This window comes from Aquila chrysaetos, chromosome 11 (assembly GCF_900496995.4).
Source record: "Aquila chrysaetos chrysaetos chromosome 11, bAquChr1.4, whole genome shotgun sequence".
Taxonomy (NCBI): Eukaryota; Metazoa; Chordata; class Aves; order Accipitriformes; family Accipitridae; genus Aquila; species Aquila chrysaetos.
The window spans coordinates 22,083,598-22,104,502 of NC_044014.1; the positions used below are offsets into that span (position 1 = coordinate 22,083,598).

The 20,905-nt window shown below is 46.1% G+C and overlaps 1 protein-coding gene across 3 annotated transcripts; it reads right to left on the bottom strand.

The window, feature by feature from the left end:
• Positions 1-1,191: 1,191 nt before the first annotated feature.
• Positions 1,192-20,422, bottom strand: LOC115348344 (broad substrate specificity ATP-binding cassette transporter ABCG2-like). 3 transcript variants are annotated; one of them, XM_030030869.2, is made up of 16 exons: positions 20,136-20,420; positions 17,472-17,755; positions 16,842-16,901; positions 15,441-15,555; positions 13,106-13,258; positions 12,173-12,330; positions 10,903-11,054; positions 9,554-9,670; positions 8,433-8,698; positions 7,792-7,874; positions 7,320-7,409; positions 5,868-5,992; positions 5,348-5,502; positions 3,816-3,905; positions 2,458-2,570; positions 1,192-1,532 (listed from the first exon to the last, which is right to left on the bottom strand). In XM_030030869.2, the coding sequence occupies exons 2-16, from the start codon at positions 17,753-17,755 to the stop codon at positions 1,385-1,387; spliced, it is 2,109 nt and encodes a 702-aa protein (XP_029886729.1). In that variant the 5' UTR covers positions 20,136-20,420; the 3' UTR covers positions 1,192-1,384. The 3 variants fall into 3 exon arrangements, with proteins under 3 accessions (XP_029886729.1, XP_029886731.1, XP_029886732.1); XM_030030871.2 differs by lacking the exon at positions 8,433-8,698 and having other exon boundaries at positions 7,792-7,876; positions 20,136-20,422; XM_030030872.1 differs by lacking the exon at positions 20,136-20,420 and having other exon boundaries at positions 16,842-16,981; positions 17,472-17,564.
• Positions 20,423-20,905: the final 483 nt, after the last annotated feature.

The following is a 20,905-nucleotide window of genomic DNA, read 5'->3' on the forward strand; positions in this document are numbered from 1 at the left end:
CCCCCTTCCCCGCTTCTGCCCGCGTCGTGAGGGGAGGCGTCCGCCACCGCGTGCGTGAGGTGTCTGGCGGGGGACAGCCTCGGTTGCGGGAACAAGCAAGAACAAACGACCGTCGTCACGGCTGGAGGAGAAAGACAAACACCGAGGTGTAAAACGCGGCGCGAGTTTACTTCTTACCAGCTGTAGAAGGCAGTGAAGCAGCACAGAAAGAGCACGGTTTGTGCCTGACACGGCTGCGCTCTCAGTTTGATTATTTCCCTCTTTCTAACGCCACGACTGAACCATTTATTGCAAGAGCACCGGAAGCACTTTCAGACTGCAGGCCAGTCTCACGGGCTGCTGCTAGCCCGGCCTTCACAAGCAAGCCATCCTTGCGTTTGAGGATGTTTTCCTTTGGCTTAGCTGGTCCACTTGGATCTGAGGGTCTTAATGCAGCTGAAAAGCAGCTCTGCTTTTGCTGATGATGTGGTGAGGAGACAACTGCTGGCACGCTACAGTCTGTCCTGTAGTTGCCACAACACTGTCTACAGGTGTTTTTTCAGCTGATAGTGTAAGGACCACTATATATAGATGATGCAGCTAAGCATTAACTCTGTTAAAAAGATCGGCCATTGCTAGGTATACAAATTTTTATTAAAAAAAAAAGAAAAAAGGGAATTTCCTCCCCTCCCCTTAAGTAGTAAATGTATTTTTTGCTGTTGATGGGGGTTTTTTGGGGGGGGGGGGGTAGTTTGTTTTTTTTTTACAGTACAACAGTATATATTTCTCACTGTTCTTAGATGAGATGTCTTACACCACTACTGTTTAGTTTTTAATCAAGCAAAAGTTGTTTCTGCAAGTAGCTTCCATTGAGAAGCTACTAGAAGTATAACTGTTCTTGCTTGGCAAGGAGCATTTATTCCCTGTACTGACTTCAAACTCAAATGCATCTCCAACACGCTGTGAACGGTCTCTGGCTCTCCTCAGATGTGACAGGCACTAACAAGGGGCAACATATCAATGCATAAATGCCATCATCACCTTACACCACTTGTGATGGAGAAGCTCACATATGAAAATGAAAATGTTTCCCTTTGAACATTTCCTGTGTAAGTTGGCCACAGAAGAATAATGCTTTACAATATACAGTTTGATATGTACCTAAGGAATTATGAGAACTATATTCTCTTACAAAAAAACACTTATGCAATGTACATTAATGCATTTCTTCTTAAAAACCAAAGTCATACAGTTGTGTGGAGATAATGCTCCAGAAACAAGGGGAGAGGGTTCCCATCTGAAGTCCAGTAAAGTCAGTTGAAATCTTTTGGCAATCTCCAGTATGCCCTAACAAGCTTTGCAGTTTTAAGATTGGAGAAGCTGCAGAGCAAGGCACTGCAGGAGTCTATGTGAACTTTCTCATAAACCGGAGTTTCGCATAGGCAATGATAAGGAAGATAACAGTCATGCAGAAGAGAGCCACTATATTTTCCCACATTGCCCAGTTGGTAGGTGCGATTCCTTGGCTGCACAGGTATGCTTCACCAGAACACCTGCAGAAAAGCATGGGGAAGAAGTTGGTATTACTATGTGGTGCAAGTCTTCAGGTAGTTACTTTTATTCCTGTTCCACAAAGATTCTTCAACCCTCAACTCTGCAAAACAGGTGACAGAAATAGAGTAACTTCATAAGCTATCACTAAAAAAAGCTTAAGGGACAAATCTAGATCTCTGGTTCTCATAATTTTTCGGTACAATCCTACGTGTTGTTTATAGATAGCTGGCAATTCATGAGTAAACCTCAGAACCACATTAAACTGTGATAAGTACAAAAGCATTAGTTTCACACAGCAATCATTGGAGGTCCATAGCAGGGGTTTGGCATCCAAAAGCTGTGGAAACAGTGCTCTAGCACCATTGTCTGCAATAACCTCAGTTTGCCAGCCCTCTAGCATGTGTCATGAAATACTTACGTTGCTACAACCTAAGTTGTACGATACTCTTACAACAGTCAAGAGTATTTCAAATGGGGCAGTAGCACAAGGAGATAGATACCTTGGCTTGCTGCTGTATCTGCAGGGAGGTTAATATTTACAACTCTGCTCTGAGGGGCAGGCATGTTTCTGATCACAGGTCTACTGCTAACCAACAACTTTGTAGCTGTCCACACATTTCATTTCCATTGCTAAATGGCCCTGGGTTTAAGAAAACTGATAAGCCAGAGCTAGGCTATCAAAGACAAAAGTCAATTTAGCTCATCTGCCTATTTTTAGGAGTAAAGTTTCATCCCTACTTCACTCTTCTGTAATTGTGAAGTTTTACTACATACTCCTAAAATACATTATTTTGGGACATATTATTGAGACTGGCCTGTGAGTGGTTATTCTGTGAATAATATAAAAATTTGAAACAGTCAGACTTCTCTCTAAGCAAGCCATCACAAATCAGGCCCAAGAACCACCATGAGTTAGAGACTTACATTTCTCCTGAAATTTCAGGGGGACAACTGTCTACATCTCCCACAGATGCTGTAACATTTGGATTCTTCTCACCACAGAAATAGAGATCTCTGAACTCATTCACTTGAAGAGCCTAGGGAAAGAGGCAGACATCAGATTTTTACAGTTAGTGATTTGGGGTGCTAAAACTGAAACATCTCAAAGGAATTTGATTATTAGAAGACAGGTAACACCATTGGAACTGTATGTTTATGATCCTTTTTATTCTGAAGCTTTTAATCACTGCCTTTCTGAGGAACTGCTCCAAGTTCTACGTGCAGAATGGTTTGATGTCTGAGTCTTTGGCTTCAAAGTTACATTTCAGTGATTGAGCCATGGGTTTCTGTCTTGCCAGCTACAAGTTCCTGTTCATCCATTTTCATCTGGGTCAAGCTACTGACCCAGAAAACCTTGTGGCTGCATGCAGACACCCCAGCACCAGCACTGAAGCAGATGGCAAAGTCAGCCAAGGCAAGAGGGGAAGGGTTCCCCTGCACTGGCAACCTGGGCTAACTGCAGTCTCAGGGGACGCTTCCGTGTTCAGCAACACTGATAAAAGTATCTCGGTGATATCCAGACAGGGGAAGTCTCACACATCTCCCCCCCTCCCTGATCCTACCTGTCTCTTCCACTGGTGGTCAACATGGTCCTGCCTACACAACCCTGCACCAGCTCTGGCATTCATTTCACTCATTTTTACTCAGAGATAGAAAACTATTCATCCCAAATAGGCTTGGCCAGAATGAAGACAGGAAATGGAAGCACAACCTGTGCTTCCCACCTGTGACCAGTGGGTGACCTCCTACGTCTAATTACAGTGTTTCAAGCAGCTGCACCGTTAGCTTTCTGGTACCCTAGCTCCTTATTATTCAGAAATGGCAGTAAGTCATATTTCACTTCAGAGGAAGCCACACTGAAGACTGAGACAGTCAGGATTATGGTAGATCCTTTAACCAGTTGGACAGTCATTAACCTCAGACTGGCCCCCCACACAGCAGTCTCTGGAGAGGCCATACAACATTTGACTTTATTCTAAACCATAGGGATCACTATTCAGGCTAGGAATTAGTGCCTCCCTGGACAGCTCACTCTGCTGCTGTCCAGGTGGCACTAATTTTGTGGCACAAGGGATTTGTTCAATCTCTGAGACTTCCACCTCTTACACAGAGATTAACTTTGGCATCCTTTTGGGGACTGGCTGGTTTGTTCTTCTTTTACCATGTTCATACAAGGAAAGTAAATAAATCTGACTTTTTAGAGAATTTATACTCAAAACCTCTCCAGGAAGCAGCAGTGTGGCTACATTACTCACAGGAGACTGATGCTACTTTCTACTCACAGTGAGGCCGTATCGGGGGATGCTGAAGTACTTGAGCCAGTTCAGCCAGCCCATTACAGAAGGGAGGTTTACTAAGAGGCCTGAAAAGATCTGAAATAGAACAGAAGAGACTAATGAGTCACAAACTCTCTTTACTGCAAACAATGCCATTCCTGCACAGATATTGCAGTTGCCCAGCAGAGGTGCACTGGGATAGAGGCACCTCCTACTGCTGTTACGCCTGGGCCTACAGGCATAAGGTTCAAACCCTGCAGCAGTCCCAGCCAACTGGCCCAACAGCACACCCAAGTACTCCAGCTGAACTGCTTGCAAAGAGGTCAGAAAGGTTTTCTACATCCACACGTGAGCTAAGAAGCATGCATGCTAACAACTTCTTACTCTGGAGGAGTGTGTCCTATGGTAGAGCTAGCCAGAGGCTAAAGAAGGATGACTGGGAGATGAGGAAGTGGAGAAACAAGAAGGAAACCATGGGGAGCCTTAAGGGCTGTTACTGTTTCAGCTTTCTCCTCCACCTACATCTTTTATCTGTGCTCTCTCCTGCCTGGCACAAGGCTTGCTCTTTTACTTCTTAGTGCAATTGGACTTCATAGCTAAATGTGACACTTCAGGCTGTGCTTCATCACAACTGTTTCGGGTGCGTACCCTGCTGTCTTTCAGGATGTGCATGCCATTCCTTATATACTGTGACTTAACTCAATGTACATCACCTGCCCTTCACTACGCATGCATACTTCTCACCCCCAGCAAGCATTTGAAGTGATACACTATCACTTAACTTACTGCAAAAGCAGGTTAAGTTGCAAATTGAAGAACAAGTGATGAGCTGTGGGCTTAGAATATGTACACAAACAGCTACCAGGAACCACCTGACAGAAGGTACTTTTTATGCTAAGGTAACTTGATAGGCCTCACAGTCAAGAAATTTCATCACTAACATTATCTCTTTGAAAAAGAATTCACATCCCTCATCTATGAGTAGTCAAAATTCCTTTCTCTCTCACTTGTTCTCTTCCTTAGAAGTCCTTGAAGAAGATCACTGAAGTAATTTCTGGAACCCATGGGCAATACTGAATTAAAATAAAGAGAGGCTATGCTGCTAATCCCACTGGGCAACAAAAATTAATGCAATAAAATCAATCGATCTAAAGCTTGTTTCAAGACTTTTTCCTTTTAAATGATCTAGTTGATCACTTAGATTTCTAATACTGGAATTGCAAAATGTTTTTTTAAATCAATTTTTGTAAGGATGATTTAAAAAAAACCCAAACACTTTTTTGGGGCACACTCTTTCAAAACTCTGGTGGCATCACACCTACTGAATTGCAACTGAGCAATGATTTGACCCTTAGATTACAAGCCGGCAGAAGTACATCTTTGACTACAGTGACAATAAAATCACAGGCAGGGGGCTGACATGCTACTGGACTGTGGATTCTCAGCCTGCTTAGGGCTGGCTCAACCCAGTCCTTTCAGCCTGTCTCAGCTGCTTCCTTATCTCCACTAAAGGAGCACACACGCCCTTGTATACTTACAAGCATCAGGACAAAACAAATAGTGATGAGCAGATTGGCCACAGCCACCACATCCATCCCAGCACTGATAGCCAGAGACATGGCCGTGGCAGTGTAGGACACCAGTACCAGGGTCAGCATGAAGAAGAAGAACCGGCCTGCAACAGCTTGGTATCCTGTCAAAAAACAGAAAGGAAAGAGTCCGGTAAACAACCGCATTATGAATCCCAGAGAGGTACCCTTGGACTCCTATACAAGACAGGGAAAGCAGGAAGAAAGACCAAGTCTGGAGTTGGCAGGAACTATGCATGCTCCAAAGTCCCAAAGAGCATTACCGAAAGATGTGGTCAAGCAGGTCCCTGTCTTAGATTGCTGGTGTCTCTGCCCCTGCCCCAGAGTCCTCTGAAGTTATGATGCCAAGCTCTTAAATCAGTTGAAGGTTCAACTAGTTCTGTGTTATAGATATAGGAATTAAACTGACTAAGTCAGAAACCAAATGTGTTGGAAGATGACAGGTTCAACGAAAGCATCAATTCTTTACCAATCATCCAGTAACTGATGCATGAGAATATGATGGCTGGAGCAGTTCTCATGGGCAGCAGATCTCCTATCATCAAGGCCAGGAAGTAGGCAGACACACGGTAATATCCACTGGTGTACTGATGGCTGCGAGGACAGGAAGGAGGGGAGTTGTACAGGTTTAGAGGTTATCTAGAAAGCAGGCTCAGCATGCGTGTCTGATTTATCCTGATTTGGTTTCCTGCTCTCTCTACCACTGACTCCTTCTCTATATGCAAGTTGGTTATTGTCTCTGTGCTATCACTTCCCACTCTGTAAAGCAAGGGCTGATCTATCTCACAGGCCCTGCAGTCATACTGGGACCCCTCCGAGGAAAGTCAATGAAAGGCTATGTGACTGCTAAGTAACATATTGGAAAAAAGCTCCTACATCTCTTTTCAAAGAGAATGATCCTTAATACAAGAACATGGGAAAGTGTTAGACTGCTGTTAACTGGAGGAACACTTCATCCACAGCTAACTCATACAGCTGCTTCCAGGGGAGAAAGAATGATACCCAACAATGACCTTTAGGACATCAACTCACCTCTAGTTAACAGAGCATTTAAATGTCATTACGATTATTTTGCTGCTTAATGGAGCTCATGAAAAGATGCTTTAATTGGTGAGGTGCCAAAATCCCCATTGAAACAGCTGGTAAGCTAAGCTGGTAAGCAGGGCAGACTGGCAAGAAATGTCAATGTGGGTGAGATTCACTCTTGAGGAGCTGTTAAAGGCAATACTAAGCTGCTGTGAGAAACCTGTGAGTGGACATGTGCATTCCAGGCAAAAATCTCCAATTTCCTCTTTACTGCATAGGATCTGTCTCTTGCCCTTTCATGCCATGAGCTGAAGGCTATTCCAAACTACATTTTCAACATACATGTATATATACATGTATGTATATTATATCTACACGCTTTCACGTAGATATACAAACACATATACATATATATAGACAGAGAGATGCGCTTGATTATTAGGGAGCTCTTGTAAGCCAGCCAGCAGCCATCTTCATGCGCATCCCTTGTGAAGCTTTTCTAAGAACTGTCCCATCATCTTTGCATAGTCTTACCACTTTAGGACCACTGCAAGACAGTGTCTCAACCCTGTCAGCAAGAGGGCAGGCAGGGTTCACAGTCTGCAGGATTCACAGGCAGACTTCAAGAACAACTGTTACCAAAAGTGGGTAGGAAAAGCACTTCTCAATAAACTGTGACACAGCAAGCAAGTAAAGGCATTTTATTTCTCCCCTCCTTCCTCCACCTCTTAGCATTTCAGCTCCCTGCTCAACAGACCAATTTAGCATTACTGATGCAATCTGATGTTGCAAGGGAGCAATCAAATCTTTGGTTGAAATAATTTTGTTTAGCCTGTAAGATACTACCCCTGCCTCAATCCAGGGTATGAGACAGTCTAAGTGCCTCACTACTTACACAAATAGTTTCTTGTCTCTGATGAACAGCTCGATTGCAGAGACACTGGAAAAACACTGGTTTGTGGTGACAAAAAACAAGGATCCAACCCTAGAAGGCAAAACAGAACAGTCAAAAAGTGAGGAAACAGCCTAGATCAACACTGGTAGCCTCAGACATCACCACGCCATCAAGTCAGTGCTTTTCTGTCTCTGTCCACAGAATGGAGATATTTAATTGTGCTGCTGTAGATCTTAGCTGTAAAACCAGGTTTATTCCTTTATCTTCCCTTTCACGTCTCCTTTGTACATACGTGCGAGCCCAACAGAACTGCAGTCCCTTTAGGACCTCTGGCAATACCATGCTGCAGTGCATTGAGGCTTGTGAACCCAGCCCTGCTTTGTGGTCCAAGTGGATCCCAAGGCCTTCCCTGTGGCTGAAACCTGTCTTCTACAGATAGAAAAATGAGCAAAGCTGTGGCTTTCCAACCTACCGATTCTGAATGCCACTTCGATCCAATTTTACGCCAAAAAAGATAGCACCCACAACCAAGGCTAGAATTATGGTCACTGCAATCTAGAAGTGGAAAGAAGAAAGGGAAAAAGGAGTCCTTCAGATAAGTAAATAAGGACAACCTTATTAATAAGGCATATGCAGGGTTTAAGATTCACACCTGCCTAAAACTTTGCTGTTGTTAGTCAATGTATACCTATGACACACACAATTAAAAGCCTTATGGCAAATTTTCCAAGTTTATCCTCTTCACTTTTCTCCTTCCTCTGATCTTCTTTGGCTGGGAAGGGTTAGTAGAACCACACTTAAAGGATAACGCAGCTTAAAATTTCAAGTGAGGCACAAAATTAACATCACCCTAGAAACTCCGCATGTGAACCAGAGAGCGGAGCATTTCCCCCCACTCCCCAATCTTCAGTGCAGTGTCCTTGTGCTACACTAAAATGGAGATTTTTTTCAAAAGCAACAAAGGTAGCTGGGCATCTCACTCCACTTAAGTGGCAGCGGCACAGGACTTTTCTGTTTCCTAGCTGCCTTTGAAAACAAAAGTCTGTCCTACAAACTGCAGATTGTGGGACTGAGCGCAGAGGGAATCTGACACTTTTAGCAATTGTTACCTACTTGTGCAACAGAGGCCTGTGGGTTCCTGATGAGGTTTTTCAGGGAACGCTTGGACACCCAGTACAGCTGGGTGAGGAATCCATTTGCATAGGTAATCTCATGCCCCTGCTTGGATACTCTCTGCTTGCTTCCCTGTCCAAGCTCCACTTTCCCCAGTGCTTCCTTTGTGCTCTGATACAGGCTGGAGTTGAGATATTTCTGGTGCAGCACATCTACCACACTGCCATCCACATTATCTTCTGCCACTCCGTTTTCATTGCTTACCTCTGAGTGAGAAAGACAAGATATGGCTTGTGATTCCCCATGAACCCTACCTTCAGACATGGCCCATCAACATGCTCAGCCACTTTGGAGGGTGAATGAAAAAAGCGGGAATGCCCAAGAGAATTTGAATTGTTCAAGCCTTAGCTCTGAGCTTAAGGGGCTAGCTTGAGTGAGAGGGTTTCCCTACAGTTTTAATCGAACCTAGCTAATCTGCCTGTTCTTTGTGGCATAAAAAAGGACATATTCTTAGAATAAGGCACCAGAAAACCTTTGTTTCACTGAATTTTGGGGATATCAATATTTACTCTGATCCGTTTCCCCATCCCCAAAAAGCTCCATTACAAAAACTGTTCCCTTATAATCCTTCAGTCATGGATATGCTACCGCATCCTCAAACAAATATTTCCCAACATCTCACCCACTACATTGTTAGAGAGTTTGCTCTCTATTCTAGTTCCAGTCTTTCTCACTGCCCTGTAAATCCATTAGTCCTCAGCCTATCTACCCTCTCTTCTCTGCAGCAGCCTCTTATGTGACTAAAAACCTCTGCCTTCTGTCAGCTGTCTCTTGAGACTAAGCAATTCTAGTTTTTCAGTCTTACCCACACATGTTTTGTAAATTACTGATATCTATCACTGTGCTCCTATATTACTGAAGGAAGAAAAAAAAATCCCTTTAAAAAGTTTTCTGAGCTCTTTAAAGAAGCCCAAAGCAAAGCATATCTATTAGTAGGAAAAAATAAAAAGATAATGAAGTGCCCTTAGACTGGCGGAAACCCAGAGAATAAAAGCTTGCCATCACCACAAACAACTTCCCTTTTACACCAGCCAACAGCGGATTTCTCCTTCACAATTTACCTTTTCCTGTGTCCACAGGTCTGTGATCTTCCTTGCTTGCTGCCACAGCAGTTGAATCACCATTTATGATATCAAGGAAGAAGTCAGCTGGATTGTTGAAGGGTTCACATTCATATCCTTAAAAAAACCAAACCAAAACAAAACAAACCCACACACATGCAACATGTTTGTATTGCACAGAGCACAGCTTGGAAGGTCAGGTCTAATACTATATCACTCTTCCACAACCCTGTTACAAGAAAACTTCACTGCTTTCCATAAGCATTAGTTTACAGCAGTAAAATGGGCAGGATTTAGGAGATGGTGAACCTGAGGTATCTATGATTCTATCTATGGTACAGAGCTTCAAAGTTGCTTATTCTCCACTGATTTCAGATGAGGAGAAATCTGTAAATTGCTTCTACACAGCTCAGCATGGACAACCCTTGCCTCCTTCCCAGTGCTGTTCAACCACATCCCACTCTGAAAGACACACAGTTCCTCAGTAGATCTTGCTGGATGTCTGCTCTACAGCCTCAGATGCTTGCTCTAGAAGCTCAACTCTTGCTTGTGTTTCCTTGGTCACAAGGAAGAGGAAGGGCTATCCAAGAGTGGCTTCTTATAATATGGTTCTAGCTATGGGATGAGGAGAAAAACAAAAAAAAAAGCAAGTATGCTTATTTTATAGCATTCCTGTGAGAAAGGAAGTGAGGTGGGATACTAAGAGGAGGAGTAGATGTACTGAGATTGGTTAAAGTATCTCCCGTAAAGCCAGGGGAAGCTTACAATCCAATGTGTCCATGGCTGCATCTAGACTAGATTGGAAATTCACTCCACATTCTTTGTCCATTATAGTCAGAAACCCTCACCCTGCTCACTTGGAGAGGTGGCAGCCACCCAACAGTGCAATTATTAACCCATCTTAAGACACACCATGATTTTGTCCTCTCGGTCTCCCGCCTGCATTGAGACTAGAGTAGATCCTTGGATCAGCCCCTACAGATTGCTGACAATCTGCAGGCTGTGGTTCAAAACCCACTGGGTCTGCCACCTAGGCCCAGTAGAACTACAAGCCTCATCTTGCCTGTTGTGCATGATGCTTCTAAATTCCAAGCGATTCTGGGTTTTTGTCCTGATGCAAGGCAAACCAAAGGCAGGAGAGCCATGCTCTGTGTTGCCTGAAAAATTTCATTTTTATAATTTTGTTTTTTTTCCTGTTCTACCATAACACTGTTCAGACTGTATGTGTACAACCCCTAGTATCCTAGTGATAAAACAGCACAGGACCATTATCCAGTGCTAGGGTAAGAATCTACCCACAGATTAAACTCATTAGCCAGTTGCCTTTGCTTTTGGCACAGAAGACTTACCAATAGAACTAAAGTACTCCAGGGCCTGCTTCGCAGGACCATGGTACAGCACCTTTCCCAAAGCTAGTAATGTCAGACTGTCAAACAGCTTGAATATGGAATAGCGGGGCTGATGGATGGAAAATATGATGGTTCGCCCTCTTCTTGATAGCCTGAAATAGAAACAAAACATCTCTCAAATATACCACACTTTGCATTTCAGAAAGGTCATGTTAGCCCAAGCAAAGAATAAGTATCCAAATCCTAGAAAAATACTTGTCAGCTTCTCAGGGTCTCGACCCGGAAAAGCTGTAGCTCCCCCTTCTCTGTCACTGTGTCAGATGCTGCCTGCAAGACCTTCAAGACAGCACCCATCATTACAAGAGACCATCGTTGCAGTCCAGGTAGACAAAGTATGATGTTGTCTGTAGCTAGCAAAGGTTGAGGCCACATCCATGTATAAACCCTCCTTACATGTTTTCTATACCAGGCTTCAACTTGACTAACTGGAACAGTCCTACTGCACTCAATGGCAGTACCAGGCTTTACATAGCAGGCTGCGGAAGTCTGGCCAGCTGAGATTTCTCTTGGCTCTTCTGCTGAAGATTTACTCTCTAGGAAAGTCAAAACTAGTTTTCCTTCAGGTTTGTCAGATGCTCTTTCAACTGCTTTAGCACTGATGCCCAACAAGTATCCTTGCCGATCAAAGACCTCTATCCACAAAGAGCAGAGCAAAATGTCCCTCCAAGCAAAACCAGACAACATGCTACAAACCCAGGAGGAGGGTTAGGAACTCATTCTCATTAAATAAGCCTCGTTTGGCCCTCTTTGTACCAGAAGACAGTTCATCTCCAAAACACAGGAGACGAAGGTAAACACTGAGGGTAAACACTGATGGTAAATCTGCAGGTGAAGCCCGATCTGAGTTCAAGGCTGTTGCCAGAGTGGAGGAAGAGACTTTGTAATAGACTCAGCTGGAAGGCCAAGAAATTATGATTACAAGGCCTGACCTCCCAGTCCACCCCTCTCTGTGGCAAAGGGAAGCTGTCCAAGCTACATCTGCTTTTTGGGCTCCAATCCAATCCTTGCTGTGGAAAGATTCCCATTAACTTCAAAAGGCTTTGGACAAGACCCAAATAAATAATTTACTACCACTTCTGAGTCTATTTGTCTAGCATTTTTTTTTTTTTTTAAAAAGAGCACTGTAGCTACTCAGTTATAACAGCATTCCTTTTTTTACTAATGAGCTGACAACAAAATTGCAGCAAAGCCCTGAAGAACCGACTCTTACTTCTTCAAGAGGGTGAGGACTGCATTGGCTGTGCTGGCATCAAGGCCAGTTGTTGGCTCATCCAGAAAAAGGACTGGTGGCTCTGTGATGAGCTCCATCCCAATGTTGGTTCTCTTCCGTTCCCCTCCAGACACTCCTCGGATCAATTCAGTTCCTACCTACAAGCAGAAGAAATCAGGTACTTGCAACAAGACTTAGTCAGTGTGTGCTCTGGAGGTCAGAGCTCTCCACACCCAACAGCCCTTTTCATTTTCAGAGTCCAATTAGTGAACTCTAGGGCCAGCAGCAGATGATGGGTCTGACTCAGTGTGAGGGACTGTGCAGCAGTAAGCAGAGCCTGATTTTCAGAGGTACCAGGCACCTTATGACTTCACGAAACAAGGATGACACTGACAAGGAAAAGCCAGAACGAGGCCACAGCAGTCAGAGGTGGCATTGGTGTTCAGGGACGCCTTTTATTTGTAGCTCGCCTGCTGCTCAAGTGAGAGTGGGGTAAGTAAAGTAAAAGTAAAGTAAGAGTAAAAATGCTGCTGGGAGGAACAAGCTCTCCACAGAACTTCTCCATCATAGCCCAGCTTTGATGCTTACACCTTACAGCTTTCAGCACTGTAAAAACAATTTCCCTGTCTTGCCCCACAAAGCCAGGAAATGACTGAGCAGCTTTCCAAGGAGCAATGACTAGGTGACTTTTTCCCCTCTGAACTTATACAACATGCTGGACATGGTCCAAAATCTTCCCCTTTTAGTAGCAAATACACATACCTCTTTCCAAGCTACCTCCTGAGCTGGAGACTGATTTCTTGTGTGCAGTGCGGTTTAGTCAGGTTCCTGCTTAGCTTAGTGTAGCTGCACTACATATGCCATACTGCCCAGTCAAGTAGTTCAGTTTGCAGAGGTAGTATGATTTCTGAGAAAGGTATTCTCACTGCTCACCTTAGCATCAGCTACTTTGGTTAATCCCAGCTCGCTGAGTATCTGGGTGACTCGCTCTTCCTTCTCTTTAACACTGATGGAGCTGGGGAGTCGCAGGGCAGCAGAGAAGTGCAGGTTCTCCCTCACCGTCATTGTGCCCATGACAACATCATCCTGAAAACAGTACAAATGGACAGTTGGAAAGCCTCCTTCTCAGCTACCTGACTGGGCACCAGAGTCCCTGTAGTGGCAGTTGCTGGACAAGGTGTTTGTGGACTACAGTGGAAACTGGACTGAGGGACAATCCCTGCTTCAAAACTTACATGACATGAAATTCAAGGTCACTCAGTTGCAGTCAAGGGGAGAATGCAGCTCTGCAGGCTCCCAGCTTACACCAAGCACCACCTTAGCCTGCTTTCAGGCTCAGGAATTCAAGTGCAGAGAGTACCATTTTGTACTGCACATGCATTTTCCTTACCAGCCAAAGGGAGGCAGAGCAGGAGAGCTGGCAGCTGGTTTTGTAAAGAGTTAAACTTCTGTCAGTCCAGCTGAAGCCAAAGGACATTGCTAGTGCTCAGTGTTCAAGGTGGAGACACTCAGGGCTACACCTTTAGAAAAGCTTCAACAGTCATATGCATTTTGAGTAAGAATCAAATCTATCCAGTTGACAAACATCTGGGGAGCCCACACCAACCTGTAACAACCATGAGCCAAACAGAGTTGACGTCAGGTCCAACCAGAGCTCCATGCCTCTCCATCACCCCTGCTTTGATATTGGAGCCAATTCTGCATCCCACCATATGATGGGAGAAGGGCTGCAACACTGGGCAGCTGCTGAGAAACATGCCTGTTAATCAGGCACTTTTCAAATCTAGTGCCCTTTTGAAAGACACAGCCCCTAAGGTGCAGGGCAGCAGGTTCTTGCCTGCTTTGGGACTCCTTCCACATCAGATGTAGTTGATCAGCAGCACAAAGGATGTGCCAGCCAACCATGTTTGGCACTGGAGTTAAGAGGAAGATTGAACATGCTGCTGTGCTAGAAGTATGTGACAGATTACTCAGGGTGTAGTGTTATGATAAACTGGCTTTGCTGCCAAAGCTGGTTTAGGGATTTCCTACCATCACTTCCCTCCCCACACACCCTCAGTCTCTCACCCTAGCCTCCCATTTCCCATCCTCAGACCCACCAGTACAACTGTTAAGTCAACACATTGGAAACTAAACTGAATTTAAGCTACCTTAATACCAAATGTAACAAACTGTGGCATGACACCCTCACTTGAAGGCATGAGTGGAGAGACCACCAGCAGTTTTATAGGGATAACACATGACTTAGCATGTCTATATGCTCATCTGCATAAAACTGACCCTGTAAGTATGTATGTATTTATGTATTTAGGCCTTAAGTGTCATTTGTAGTCTTTGGGCCACCTCTATTGATCTAGGGAGTACTGTATAGGGGTGGGAGGGGCGAGAGACCACTTAATGTCTCACCTAGTTGCCTATCATTTTAAGGTTAAGTTTGGTTGCTTTGGGCATTTGAGACAAATGCCTCAAACTGGGACCACTTGCAAGAAACTTCCTGGCCATTCCTGAAACACTGAGGATTTGGGGATCTTTGACCTGCAGGATCAAGACTCAGCATCAGACTCGTCACATGCATCCTTGCAGAGCCCCCCAGCTGGCAGCTTTCAGGAAAGCTGCCTATTTCACATCTGCCTGCAGTCAGAAGCCTGGATGGTTTCCAGATTTGGCTTCTCGTATGGCTGCCAAGAATCCCCTTCTCCTCAGCTCCCCCAGGGCTTTGAGGGTCTATTATTGGTCCAGGCCTCCACCCACTTCCGCAGATTCAGCCGTCTTTTCCTGTCTCCAAGTGCAACGAAGCTCTGTCCCAGCCAGCCAGAATCAGAGGAAGAACAGCAGGGATCTATTTACTTCCTAGAATTATTGCCTGATAGCTTGAAGGTACTTCTGCCAGCCAGAACTGCTTCTGAGTTTTACAACAAGGGATTTTGGGTGTTGTGGGTTTTTTAACTCATCTTTTTATTTTTTTTAAACCCTTGCTAGTACTTCAGGGCAGAGCCCAAAGAACAAGCCACAGTAGTCCAGTGGTTTGGGCATCCATGTGGCTTTGGGAAGGCAAACACCTTCCTGCTCGACTTGGTTGGAGTAACGATTTGATCCTCTTGTCAAAGGATTTGTCAGAAAAATACTGAATACTGTAACATCTGAGTTATCAAATTAGACTCTGTAGGGATCATTGAAAATTACCTAACCTAGTAGTTCATGCTTTGCTCGTCTCACGCGGTCTTCCCTCCCAAGGGCTCCCAGGCCTCCACTGAATGCAGTTACTCACCTGCACAACGTATCCTGAGATGCACTTGAAATTTGGAGGTTGTGGGATGCCATCTATAAGCACTTCTCCAGACAGGCCTGCTGGGTCCTTTCTGGCAGCCAGCACATCTAGGAGACTTCAGACAAACACCAGGCATTAGGTTTTGCCATAACAGCTGCTTTTACCTTTGACTGGATAAGTACCACCAGTAAGGACTGCACTCACAGCCTGCTCATGACATGCTGCAAACCAAAGGGCACAGAAGGGGCTTCCTCTACTCTGGGGGCTTTAGCTCTTTGTACAGAAAGTCTGGTGTAGATACAGGATTTTCCAGCACAAGGTGTGCCACGGCATTATGGTAGTACACAGACCCTCACAATTCACAGCAGTCAACCCCTTACAGACATAAACTCAGGCTCCGTATTAACAGCTAACCTCAAATGCACAGAGACAAAAGCACCCTGCCGAGTAGCTGCAGTCTGCTCTCCAGCCAGAACTTTGATCTCAAGGAAATTAATCCAAATGGGTATAAACAAGACTAGAGTTAAGATTAATTCTATAAAGTCATTTTGTTTTAACATATCACTGGATTCTTCTTACTACCAATGCAGAGGCCAGCCTGTCTGCTAGCTAAGTAAACACCACCCTGATCAAGTGCTGCTCTTAAAAACATCCTGATTAGCCAGCAGTCTCCTTAGAGAGGAAGATCAAGGGTCATCGCAAAGACACACCTGTGTGAACCCTCGCCATATTTGCCAGTCTCTGACATTCTCAAAGGTAGAGAGTGACAAAGAGCTCTCTTACCATAGTTATACAGGAGAGAAAACAGCATCAGCACTGGCTGGAGATAATCTGCATGGTATTTCTCTGTGCTTTCATCCAAAGAACCCAAGCACATGTGCACCCCCACCACCAGGCCACAGCCAAGTTGAGGTGAGGATCCAGAGCATCCTACAGACTGACATTATACCATATTTCTGTCAGTTGTCAGAGAGGGGTTTGGCCTAGCATCTTCAAGGAAGTCTTGCTGCAGTGACTTCACAGGGGATGGTATCTCTCCTGCCCCAAGGGAACTTGCACACACCCCCCCCCCCCCGACTCCATTACAGGTCTAGGACAGAGCCTACAACTAAGCTCCAGTCACCCCAGTTGAGCCTGGTATCTTAACTCAGGCCACCACCAAAAGCGACTGCAGTAATATGGACCACCAATTGGAGCAGATGAGGAGCGTGACACCGCTGCAGGGCAAGAACTCCAGCAAAGCCAATAGAGGGACATGAGGTCAAACCACATCACCAGATTTCTCACAGGCATGCAAAGGTCTGAGCCTGCAGATCCCTCACATCTCCCCCAGCCCTCAGAACCCCAAATCCTCTTTGAACAGCTGACTGTCCATTTGAAGGAGCAGAAGAAATTACTCACGAAGATTTACCGCTCCCTGTTGGCCCCAGGATAGCATTCAAGCCTGGCTTCATAATGCCACTGGAAGAAGGAAAGAGTTATTTCCAAATGGAGGACTGTTCACATGCAGCTCATAGTAGAGGTAAGGTGTGAACAAAATGCTGTTGAAAGGAAAACTTAGAGATTATTAAAAACTTCTCCTTAAATTTGAAATCAATAAGCATTTTTCCTTTCTTGTCCCAGACTGCCAGTCAGAACAGAACCAGAGCTGGACATAAAAAGCAATCTACAAAAGACAGAAATTGTCTTCCCTGCTGAGCTGGGTCTTGAAAAGAAGAAACAACTCCTCTCTGCTGCTCATTTCCTCCAACTGCAGCTCAAACCATAGTTAAGGGAACCCTCAGATCTTCTGGCAGAAGAGTTCACTCAAGTTTGGTCCTAATTTGCTCAGATCAATAACTGAAACTGCTCCAGCTATATCCCAGCTATTTTGCCTAAAATCAAATTAGAAAGTGCTCACAGGAACTGCAGACTGGCAGGAGGGTAGTCATTTCTTTACCAGCACAGCTGGATCTGGAAGGTGACATTGAGGTCACTGATTCACAGCAGCAGATTAATTCCTACCCTCCGGTATTTTATTTAAGAACTTACTAAACATTATGAAGGATCTTCTTTTCCACAGTTTTCCGTTTACATAGGAATCCACTGGACTGCTTAACGGAGTACTGGATATTATGGAAACTCACAACAGAGCCCCGAGGGGATCGGAGGGACTCTCGTGTTGGAAAAGAACGTTGGAAATTGCCCGCTCCTTCCTCTTCTCCAACAGAAATAATGCTGTGATCAAATGTGTCTGCCATCATGTCCTTGTTACACAGGTCAAGCTCCACTGCATGGAATTTTTTGAGGTCACTGTTGTTTTGAGCAGTTCCCATCTGTTGAGACAAAGAACACAAAAACATGCAGGGAAAGGAGACATGTGAGCAAAGATTTCTGCAGAAAGCATCTTGGAAAAGCGACTTCATGCACACCACACCAATCCTTACAGGTGCCAAGTTTCCAAAAGGATGGACATCCTCACTGGAAGACATCCAGTAGTCCCCAAAGGCACGGAAACCCACAGATTTGGAACAATAGACATAGCCTTTAAGAATAAGACATGTATGTTCTTGGAGTGATGCTAGCTCAAAGAGCATCTAATGAGGTAAAAAACAAGCCCATCTGTGATGGTCACCATCTTGCTCAACACAGTGGGGACTAGAAATGCAAGCTGCTACCACTAAAGCTAAAGAGACTCAAGCTCCCCTCCTTCAGGCATAACATGTTTACCCCCACACACACCCCCACAAAGCCAGCAGAGAAAACCTATTAATGAATCTGTACGAAGAACCACAGGAAGAAAAACGGTTGTGCTTATGAAAATGAATGCCAGTCACATGCACCTTGTTTGCTGGCACAAGTTTGTTTCAGAGGTACTGACATGATTAAAGTAACAACTACACGTGTTGCTTATGTTTCAGTCACACCAGTGGCAAGATACTTCACACCTACAAATAGGAAGAGAAATTTGGATTTGCCTGCAGGCACCATTTACCCTGAAGAACAGTAGGATTCCCCCCTCCCACAGGGAGAAATCGCAGACATGACACAGGAAGGAAAAACATGGTAAAAACTGATACATTAAGGAAAATGAAATATGATGTCTGTTTGTAATAACAAAGTTATAAAGCATTCTGGTTTAAGCAGATAAGCTGCCTCTGTAGCTTAGGATGGGAGCACCTGAAAGGGAGGACATGTGAACAGCAAAGGGAAGGAACTGTTCCCCCTGTGCATGCATCAGAGCCTACATAGCAGGAAATATATCAATACAGGTGCAACCATTAATATTGATTCACTTATTAGTCACAGCAGCAGAGCTCTTTTGTCAAGGGGCTCCTTCCCTTTCTGTTGCTGTAACTGATGGAGACCAAGTTCGGATCTCTTCAACTCATTTAAAAAGAGAAAAAGTTTTAAGTTCTTGCCTTAATGTTGCATGTGAAGAACTTGGAAACTCTGCAGTCCCCAAGCTCAGCAGCCTGTGCATGGCCTGGGCATAACTTGTACCCTGCCTTTTAGCCAGGTGCCCTCACAGCCGTAAACCTTCCTGTCCCCCTTCCAGGGAACTACAGCAAGGAAGAGAGGAATTACTACATGCCCCTTCCAGAAATTGAACACAACAGGTTAGGCTAACACAAGTTAGCCTAATCATTTACTTCCCTTCTAGGTGCTGGCATGACAGTGTTTGCTGGAAAGCTAAAAATTTACTGAGATGTTGTGGAAAGCTGAGGAGGTCACCAGGCTAACTAGGAGAGCAAGGAGAGAGAACTGTCCACAGAGACATCCATTGCTGGTTACTTGAGTTTTGTGGAAAGGTAGATGTATCCCACTGATCATCCTTTTCACACTATCTGCACTTCTTCCCTCCCAGGACTGAGAGGGTGATAACCAGTAGGACCAACGATACCCCCACCACTGCAGAAGTAGTGGATTTCTCAGGGAGAGAGATGGTTTCTCTCTTTTAAGAAACTGGGACTACAAGAGCCAGATTTAAAGAAACCGGAATTGCCCTTTCCTCTCTGCCTCTTCCTATCACTTAAAGCTCAAGAAGCTGCCGTCGTTTTTTCCTGTATAAGTAAAATAAAAGTGGTGGGGAGAAGGAAGGGTTATTTAGCTTGGACACATCCTGAAGTCTAAGACTGGTAGCCCCCAGGAATGCCTTGCTTATGGGAAAATGAGGATTGGCTGGTTACATCAGCAAGAGAAGGCTTATATGCTCGAATCGTTGCACAACAGATCAGGAAAAAAAAACAGTCAGGACGACAGTGACACCAGGGGCAAAGACCTGGTTAGACTTTTGAACACTTGACTGTCTTGTATACCTCACAACTGTTATGGATAGGTTCTGTAGTTTATTACACCATAAACCCTTTTATATGGGTTTGCGCAAAGCTCCTGAGTAACGCTGGCAAGGTAAACCACTGCTGCGGGTATGTGCAAGGGCGACAGGAGGATGGGAAAAGCTTAGCAGAGGCTACAGGTAGGATCAGGCAGCGGCAGCACCTCGCAAGCAGTGGCCCTCCAGTCTCCCACCCTCGCCCCACGGGCCGGTTCCGCTCCTAAGCCGCAGCCACGAACCGACCCGGCCGACCACACTCCGCTCTCCTCCCCAAACCCCCGCCCGCCAGCGGGGCAGCCCCGCGCCCCGGCCGAGCCGCGCCAGGAGCGCTGCCCGCCAAAGGGCCGCACCGCACCGCACCGCACCGCACCGCACGTTACCTCCCGGCTAGCGCGGCCCTCGGGGCGGCGGCGGCGAGGCTCCGGCGGCGGCGCTGCCTTGGCGGCCTTTTATAACCGGGTGCGGGCGGCGGGTTACATAAACCGGCGGCGGGGAGTGCCCGGCGCTGTCACGCAAACCCCGCCGGGACGCGGGCAAAGGCGGCGGCGGCGGCGATGGAGCCCCGCTCCGCCGGGCAGCGCGGCCCGGCCCCCGGCTGCGCGACCCCCGGGGCGGTGCCGCCGCCCAGCCGGGCCGCCCCCGGCTTGAGTGGGCCGCGCTGGGGGAGCCGGTTCCCCCGGCCGGCGGCGCTGGGTCCGGGGCGGCGGCGCGGCTCAGCCCCCGGGCGCCGGGGTGCCGAGGGCTGCCCCCCGCTCTTACCCCGCCCTCCCGGGGCGGGGAGAGGAGGGAGAGGAGGAGGAGGAGGAGGGGGAGGAGGGGGGGGGGGGGCAAGCAGCTCTCTTCTGTCGTTGGAACCCGCCGAAGCGGGGAAGGGGCATCGGACACGAGGCGCCCAGTAAGTTGCCCGCGGCCCCTGCGCATCCCTGCCACAGAGGGGTGCAGCTGGGGGGGGGGAGGCAGCACCCACTCTCTCTCCCGCCCTCCCACTTTCTGGAAAGGCCATCACACCCAGGGGATGGTTCCAGTTCATCTGGGTCAGCTGGGGCCAGAGGCAGTTCTGGGAACCAAGGGTGAGGTGACACCGCCACACTGATCTCACACCTTCAGAGGCAGTGTGCTCCTCAGGTGTTTCCCTGCTGGGCCCATGGGG